General features: G+C 50.0%; 1 protein-coding gene across 1 annotated transcript; it reads right to left on the bottom strand.

Moving 5' to 3' along the window:
- Positions 1–823: 823 nt before the first annotated feature.
- On the bottom strand, positions 824–4,576 carry FBXL12 (F-box and leucine rich repeat protein 12). The gene is made up of 3 exons (XM_080808792.1): positions 4,089–4,576; positions 3,896–3,968; positions 824–2,249 (listed from the first exon to the last, which is right to left on the bottom strand). Exons 1-3 carry the CDS (start codon positions 4,172–4,174, stop codon positions 1,428–1,430), a joined length of 981 nt encoding a protein of 326 aa, XP_080664918.1. The 5' UTR covers positions 4,175–4,576; the 3' UTR covers positions 824–1,427.
- Between the last annotated feature and the right edge of the window lie 3,242 nt (positions 4,577–7,818).

The following is a 7,818-nucleotide window of genomic DNA, read 5'->3' as shown; positions in this document are numbered from 1 at the left end:
AACGCTCCAGCCTGCATCAGTCTAGCCCCCCAGGTGCCCTGAGCTGGAGCTGCCAGGTTAGAGCACGGCCTGGGACCAGTAAAGTAGACCCTAATTATGGCCACACTGAGGGAGTACTCATACCATAGTCCTCATATGGCCTGATGGGGAGTTTCTGTTCTACCTGCTAGTGGGAAAGCATGGGAGAGACACCCAGTCCTCTGGTAAGTGAGCCTGGAACAAGGAACTAAGGGTCCTAGCTCAGCCGTTTTCTCTTCTGGCTCTTCCCAACACAGAGCAGGCAGGCTGGGCTGGGGGGCCTCAAGGGTGGGCGCTCCTGATCACTATCAGCCTGCCACCTGCTTCTTTCAAGTGGCTCACTCAGCCGGCAGGAAAAGCATTGCTACTTACTGAACCTCTAAAACCCATGCCACCTGTGAGGAGCCCCCAACCTCACCCCATCAGCTGACTTCACTTTCTATTGTTCACCTCTTGTTCCCTCAGCCACACGGTTCTTCTTGATCCTGAAAAATGTCAAGTTCATTCCCATCTCAGTGTCTCGGTCTTTTCTTTTTCCCAGCACTTCCCAGAGTGGGTTCCTCATCCCCTCTCAGGTCTCCAGACTTGAGTGGCTCATTCCACTCACTCTACCAGACACAGGTACCTCCATCGTGTGAGCCTGGTTTATTGTCTCTAAAACTATCCCATCAATGCCTTCACCTGTTGATCGTCCTGCCTTCTACTCAGGGCTTGTTTTTTTACTGCTGTGGCCCCAAGACTTAGAACAAGGCATGTGAGAGTGGGCACTCAAGAAAATGTTGAATAAGAAACCAAATGCTTTTTTGAAAAAAAAAAAATTCTTTAATAGCAAAATAATATATACTGTGGAAAAATTGGAAAATACAGAATACCAAGTGCAGAAAATACAACTTAGAACCTTCATTAACACTTTTGATCATCAAAACCTAAGACTTGCTGGCTTGCTCATCATGTCGCTTGTGTGCAAGTAGGTATACCAATGGTGTGTGGGTGTGTGGGTGCGCATGCATAGACAGTCTTTCCAGGCCTCCTAAGGGGCCTTGGCCCTTCAGGTCCCCCCAACTCCTAACACCACCCTTCTGCATCCATCCCGCTCCTGAGAACAACCCTTCATCAAGGACCTTTTCAACCCAGGGCTGGTAAAGAGTTAAGGCTTCGCAACATAACCATGAGGTAGCTATGATCTTCCCCCATTTCCAGATGTGGGGACAGGCCCTCCAGGAGGCTGGCTGATGTCATAGAGGCCAAACAACTGGCAAACGGGGATTCCAATTGTCTGGAGGCCCCAAGGCTTCGGTTCTCTCTGCCTGTGGCTTTCAGGCCTCGTCAGCCTGACTCCAGGCCCTCTGCAAGGTGCCGTTCAGAGGGTGTGGGGCTCCCCAGTGAAAGCTGAGATGGACAGGTGGTTGTCACATCCACCAGTCCATGGACTCTTTGGGGCAGGCCCTAACAATGACCATACAGTGGGGCAGCCCCCTACACAGGATCCTCTCAGCCTCCTGACCCTCCCACCCCAGACCCTGCAGCTCAAGCACCCTGAGCTTGGGCATGGCAAGGCAGGAAGAGAGGATTTCAGCCGGGGAAGGCATTTCTGGGGTGATGAGAGGGCCTAGCAAACACAGACTCTCCAGGGCTGGCATGCCCTCCAAGACAGACAGGCCAGGGGCAGAGAGGCCCCTCACGGTCAGCCGGATCTTCCGCACATCTCGAAGGTGGCGGCTGATGGCCAGGAGGGTGCTGTCGGCCGAAAGGGTGCAACCGAGCACCTCCAGCCTCTGCAGATAGCTCAGCTCCTGGAGGCCCGCATCTAGCCCTGTCTCTGTCACACGGTAGGTGCCGCCGAGCACCAATGACCGCAGGGCACGAAAGCGTGTCAGGCCCTGCAGGTGCTCGTCTCGGAAGGCAGGGACGCGGTCCAGCACGATGCACTCAAGCAAGGGCAGCACGGTGGGGTCCTGCTCCTTGAGGAGCCAGGCCATAGAGATCTCACAGCTGTGCAGCTCCAGGGTCCTCAGGGTGCAGGGCAAGCTGGTGATGGGCACCATGCTCAGGTCAGCCACGTGTAGGCAGAGGCGCTTCAGATTGGGGCACTTCTGGCCCAGGGCCCTCATCAAGGCGGGGGACAACTGGGGGGCCTGGGAGCCTGAGAACAGGTAGCCACCCATCCGCAGGGAATGGAGCCGGGATGCCATGTACCGGCGGAGGAGGTGCCACATGACTTTAGGCCGCATCTGTAAGAGCCAGAAATGCGGGTGACAGGGTGAGAGATATGGAGACTATGCCAAGGCCCCTGCCTGCCTGGAGACAAACAAGCCCCAGTTGGGGCTCTAGTGCTCCCCTGGGCTTCTGCCTTTCCCCTGCCAGCCTCAAGTGACCCTGTACCTCCCCAAGAGTAACAAGACAATATAACCCATTCACTCTGACTTCTAGGTTTGAACAAAAGCAATGAGGGAAAAGAGATCAGAATAGATCTGTTTTTAGCAACAGCAGATTCTCATTATCTGAAGTAAGTAAGAAAGCAGAGCAACTCACCAGCATTTTATCCCTTTCTTCGTGACCACCACCAACAGTAATAAGTAACACAAAAGCAAACTGAAAAAGGCTAGAACTGCCTAGAGTAAACTAGACCTGTGTTAAAAATCATCATCATCATCATCATCATCATCATCACAAACTGGTGATGATGAAAGCTGCAAAAATTAGCCCTGGAAAGTTAATTATTGGAAAACAAAATGTAACTGGAAGTACTGTGCATTTTAATGTAGGTACACTTTACCTTAAAAAAAAAGAAGAAAAAAGAAACCACATAGTGTAAAATTTGTGCATAGCATAAAACCTGGGAGGTTGTTAGAAATTCAGAACCTGGGGCCCCATCCCCATTCACTCAATCAGAATCAGCATTTTAACAAGATCCTTACGTGATTCATATACACAGGCAAGTTTGAGACACTCCTTTATAACATCGTTTGTAATAGTAAAAAGCTGGAAATAACTAAATGTCAACAGGAAAACATAAATTGTGGTATATTCATTTAACAAGTTAAAAGGAACGAACCAAAGTTCCATGTCTCAATTAAAATAAATTTCAAAAGCAATGCTGTGTGAATAAGGCTAGTTTTGGGTGGATATACAATAAATAGCGTTTAATTACCTAAACAGAATACCATTATTTAAACTTTTGATAAACACATGAACAAAACTATATGTTGCTTCCTGGCACTCACACAGGAAGTGAGTGAGAAATGAGAAAGTGAGAAACCTGAGTTTCTAGAAGACTACATTTCCATTTTATAATAGCGGTGACCTCTGCGGAGGGTTTCAAAAAATGCAACGATATATCTATAAATGTTGCGTGCGTACATGTACCCATAAACCTTTGCATGTATGTTTCACAGAATCTGCAGCAAAAATGACCAAAGGTCAAAGTGGGTTAAATATAGGTGAAGAGTGCACAGCCGTTTCAGACATTATCCTCTACACATTTCTATATGTATATTTGGAATAGTTCAGACTAAAACAAGAAAAATAAATACGATGCAAATGGGGAAAAGTGGAAAAGGTTCGGGTGCACTACTCAGGAAATACACTGTGGAAATTAAGTTGAATCTGGAAAATGATTCCTCCAGGAAAACTCATTAACAGAGCATGTGAGCAACTAACGTGTGTCCTATGCTCACTGTATGCGGGACTCGGCTTTAAGGTCTTTTCCTGCAGGAACTTGGTTATCCCCACTTTGGAGATGGGGAGACAGGCTGAGCAGCGGGGGTGCCGCGATGCACCCCGGACCGCCAAGCTCGAAATCTAGGGGGCGAGGGGGTGGGGCTCGAGACCCAAACACCCGACCGCGGCCCAGGCCCGCCCGGTCTGCCCCGCGTACCGTGTACAGCGTCAGGTCGACATGTCGCCAGAGCCACCGGTCGTCCACCAGCCTCTTCCAGCGGTGACAAACCCTGGGGGAGGGGACCGGCCGTTAGAACCACCCCGCCCCGCGGGGACCCGATCCGCGTCCCAGGGGCAGCCCCACCCCCCCCCCGACCTGCCCGTCCGCCCCCCGCGGGGCGGGGCCGCACCTGGAGATGCGGATCCGGTCCCGGACCGGGAGGTAGGAGAAGACCTCCAACAGGACTGAGTCCGGCAGGTCCGCCAAAGTCGCCATGATCCGGCCGACACGCACTTCCGCTTGCGGCTGAGGGGATTTGGGATCTCGCCCGGGGGGCGCCAGCGGGTGACGGGGGGTGCCGGCAGGGCGGTGGCCGCCGCCTCCGACAGCGGGCGGAGAGTTTCAGCTTTCCTCTGACAGGGACATGGTTGGGTCCCGGCGACAGGCCGGCCGGCGACCACGACGGAGCCGGGAGGCGGGGACTGGGAACCAAGCCCGCGCTCGGAAGGCGTGGCTGAGGCTCTGACGCGGCCCGGAGGCGGGTTGGGGGCGCGGACAAGTCTGGGGGCGGGGCTGGGGCTGGGGCAGTGACAAGGGGCCCCGGGGCGGTGACTGGAGACCTCGGGACTTCTTTGGGTCGAGAACCGGCCTGGGAGCGCGATTACCCGCTGGGAAAAGGCTGGGGGCAGGGCTAAGGGAGGAGACGAGTTTGTGGGGCGGGGCTGGGACGAGGCTGGGGCGGGGCTAAGGGCGGTCGTGAGACTAGTGGGGCGGGACTGAGGACCGGAATCGAGCCCGGGGAAAGTGCCTGGGGCGGTGACGGACGGCCCAAGGGCGGGGCCAAGGGCGGTGACGAGCGGCCCGGGGACGCGGCAAGTGTTGGGGGGGCGGAGCTGCAGACCCCAGGACCCAGCCCGGAAGGCACCCTTAGAGCAGTGCTGCAGGGGGACGACCAGCCATTGTTCTAAGGGAGAGCAAGGCCCTAACTTTTCTACTTAATACCGCTTTTTGATGCCTATGAACAAGAGTTAATCTGTAGAACCGAAATAGCTTGTTAACAAAGGGTGTGTTCTAGTTTTCGTTTTGATAGCGCCAAACTGTTCTCCAAAGAGGCTGAGTCAACACTCCCACCAAATATATATCACTCATTTGTGTGTTTTTGTTTAAGATTTTATTTATTTAAAAAAATATATTTTATTTATTTATTTGACAGACAGAGATCACAAGTAGGCAGAGAGGCAGAGAGGGGGAAGCAGGCTCCCCGCCAAGCAGAGAGCCCGATACAGGGCTTGATCCCAGGACCCCGAGGTCATGACCCGAGCCAAAGGCAGAGGCTTAACCCACTGAGCCACCCAGGTGCCCCCGAAAACGGAAACTTTTAATGGTAGTTTCCCCTGGGGAGGGCTGGGATCTGAAGGCAAGGACACTTTAGGCTGCCATATACATACTTTTATACTGCTTGAATTGTTACCATGTGCAATTAGTACCTTTAAAAAAGTAAGTTCCATATGTTTATTAATCAATCAAACCCCTTTGATATTTTTCCTCAAACAAAATCACAAAAAAATGCTTCATGCTTTGGCAGCAATCCTGCAACTGTGGAAAGACCAAAAGAATCCCACAGAGGTCAAGTCACTTGCCAGAGCCACAGGCCCAGATCTGATGCCACAGTGTAGGCCTCTACCACACTACTCTGTGGTCTTACTCCTTCTGGAAAGCCAATGCCATCATGCATGGGGAATGCCTTCTTTGCTCCCAGAGCCTTGGGCTTCCCCCTTACAGCACTGTACTGAAGACCTCTTCACTTGTCTTATTCTTCTATGAGACTGAATTCTGGGGTGGTGGGTGAGCCTTGGTCACTGCTCTATCTCCAAGGCCTGCTGAAAGGCTAAGATATTGGGAGAAGGAAACTCTTGAACAATTCCTTCCACCCCTAAGATTATTTCCTCTCTGGTGCTTCCTAGATGGGGCAATTGCTTAAAAAATATATATAATTTATAATATATTATATTTATATTTAATATATTTATATATTATATAAATATATATTTATATTAAATATATATTATATATTTAATATAAATATAATATATTATAAATGTAAATATAAATGTAAATATATATTTATATTTATTATATATTATATTTATATTAAATATAATATATTTATAATTTATAATATATCATATTTATATATAAATATAATATATACTATATATACTATATACTATATAATAAATATAAATATAAATATATATATTTGAGAGAGAGAGAGAGAAGGGAAGGAGGGACAGAGGGAAAGGGAAAGAGAAAATCCCAAGGGAGCACAGAGCTCAACATGGAGCTTGATCTCATGACCCTGAGATCGTGACCCAATCCAAAACCAAGAGGGAGACACTTATTTGACAGACAGAGATCACAAGAGGCAGAGAGGCAAGCAGAGAGAGAGAGAAGGAAGCAGGCTCCCCGCTGAGCAGAGAGCCTGATGCGGGACTGGATCCCAGGACCCTGGGATCAGGACCTGAGCCGAAGGCAGAGGCTTTAACCCACTGAGCCACCCAGGCACCCCAAGAGGGAGACACTTAACCGACTGAGCCAGATTTGGTTTAAAATTGCCAAATTTGAAGGCAGTCGTTAAATGTCTGCCTTCAGCTCAGGTCATCCTGGGAGTCCAGGAATCAAGGCCCACATCAGGCTCCCTGCTCAGCAGGAGGCCTCCTTCTCCCTCTCCCACTTTACACTACTTGTGTCCTCTCTCTCACTGTCTCTCTCCCTCTCTGTCAAATCAAGGAATAAAATCTTTTTAAAAAATTAAATTGCCAAATTTGGGGGCAACTAGATGGTTCAGTTGGTTGAGTATCTGCCTTTGGCTCAGGTCATGGTCTCAGGGTCCTGGGTCCCACATCAGGCTCCCTACTCAGTGGGGACTCTGCTTCTCCCTCTGCCTCTGCCTCCAATCCCCCTGTTCCTGCTAGCTCACTTTCTCTCTCTCAAATAAGACAAAATAAAATCTTTAAAAGAAATAAAATTGCCAAATTTGGTTTAAATTGCACCCCTGGGGCAACAGCTTTTAAGTTCAACAAAACCCAGGTGCTCCTGCCCCTGCTACCTCCTCCCCACCCCAGCACCTCTGACAGCCAACCTTCTGCTACTCAGACAGGGGGATGGGGCTGCCCTTGTTCCTCAAGGGGCATTCACTGAGTCCCTTCATGGGACACTCCAAATTCTAATTACCAGGGTGTGGGGAGGGGCCTCTAAAGTGAGGTGCCATATCTCCTGAGGCCCCTCCCCCTCGCACCTGAATGGGGGTAGGGTAGGGGGCGGGGTGGGGGGAGTCCATGTAGCAGTGGCAGCCTAGTCCTGGGACTTCCCATTGCCCACCATCCCCCTCAGGATGGCTTAGCCCAGCTGGGGTTGGCAACCCCCCAGTGGATCCCCACCACCTCCCACTGGAGCTCAAATCCCCAACAATCCCAGATTTATTCTCATCCTCAGACTTCCCATTGCCCCCCCCCACCAGCCTGTAACTGACGATCCTGTGCTTGAACGATCTTCGAATCAATTATTGAAAAGTTAGAACTTCTTGTTTTAAAAAAGTTACATTTCCTTTTTTCCCCTGATTACAAGAGTAATATATGCTCATCGTAGATAATCTGGGAAAACCAAAAAGTGCCAAAGAGGAACAGGAGATTCAGCAATTCCACCATCTAGTGGTAACCACCACCAACATCTTGTGGGACACAGTAAATAATGTAAATGCAGTGATGTTCCAAAGTTCCCTCATCTCACCTTTGACCTTCCCACCTCTCCTCTTGTCCCATTTGTTCTTGTGCAAATTCTTAAAAAACCGTCAGAAGCTGGTCCAAGACCAATCCTTACTACAATCCTAGGGTGGGAATTGCTATCCCATTTTCATAGAT

The sequence above is a fragment of the Martes martes genome (assembly GCF_963455335.1).
Source record: "Martes martes genome assembly, chromosome: 1".
Classification (NCBI taxonomy): domain Eukaryota; kingdom Metazoa; phylum Chordata; class Mammalia; order Carnivora; family Mustelidae; genus Martes; species Martes martes.
The sequence above is the reverse complement of the archived record's forward strand: the minus strand, read 5'-3'. Positions and strand labels throughout refer to the sequence as shown.

Excerpts from the sequence above, each read along its gene's own strand:
- FBXL12 (XM_080808792.1), bottom strand. The coding sequence starts at position 4,174 with ATGGCGACTTTGGCGGACCTGCCGGACTCAGTCCTGTTGGAGGTCTTC. Across the intron at positions 3,969-4,088 it reads GACCGGATCCGCATCTCCAG|GGTTTGTCACCGCTGGAAGA; the intron begins GTGCGGCCCCGC and ends CCCCTCCCCCAG. Across the intron at positions 2,250-3,895 it reads TCGACCTGACGCTGTACACG|ATGCGGCCTAAAGTCATGTG; the intron begins GTACGCGGGGCA and ends TGGCTCTTACAG.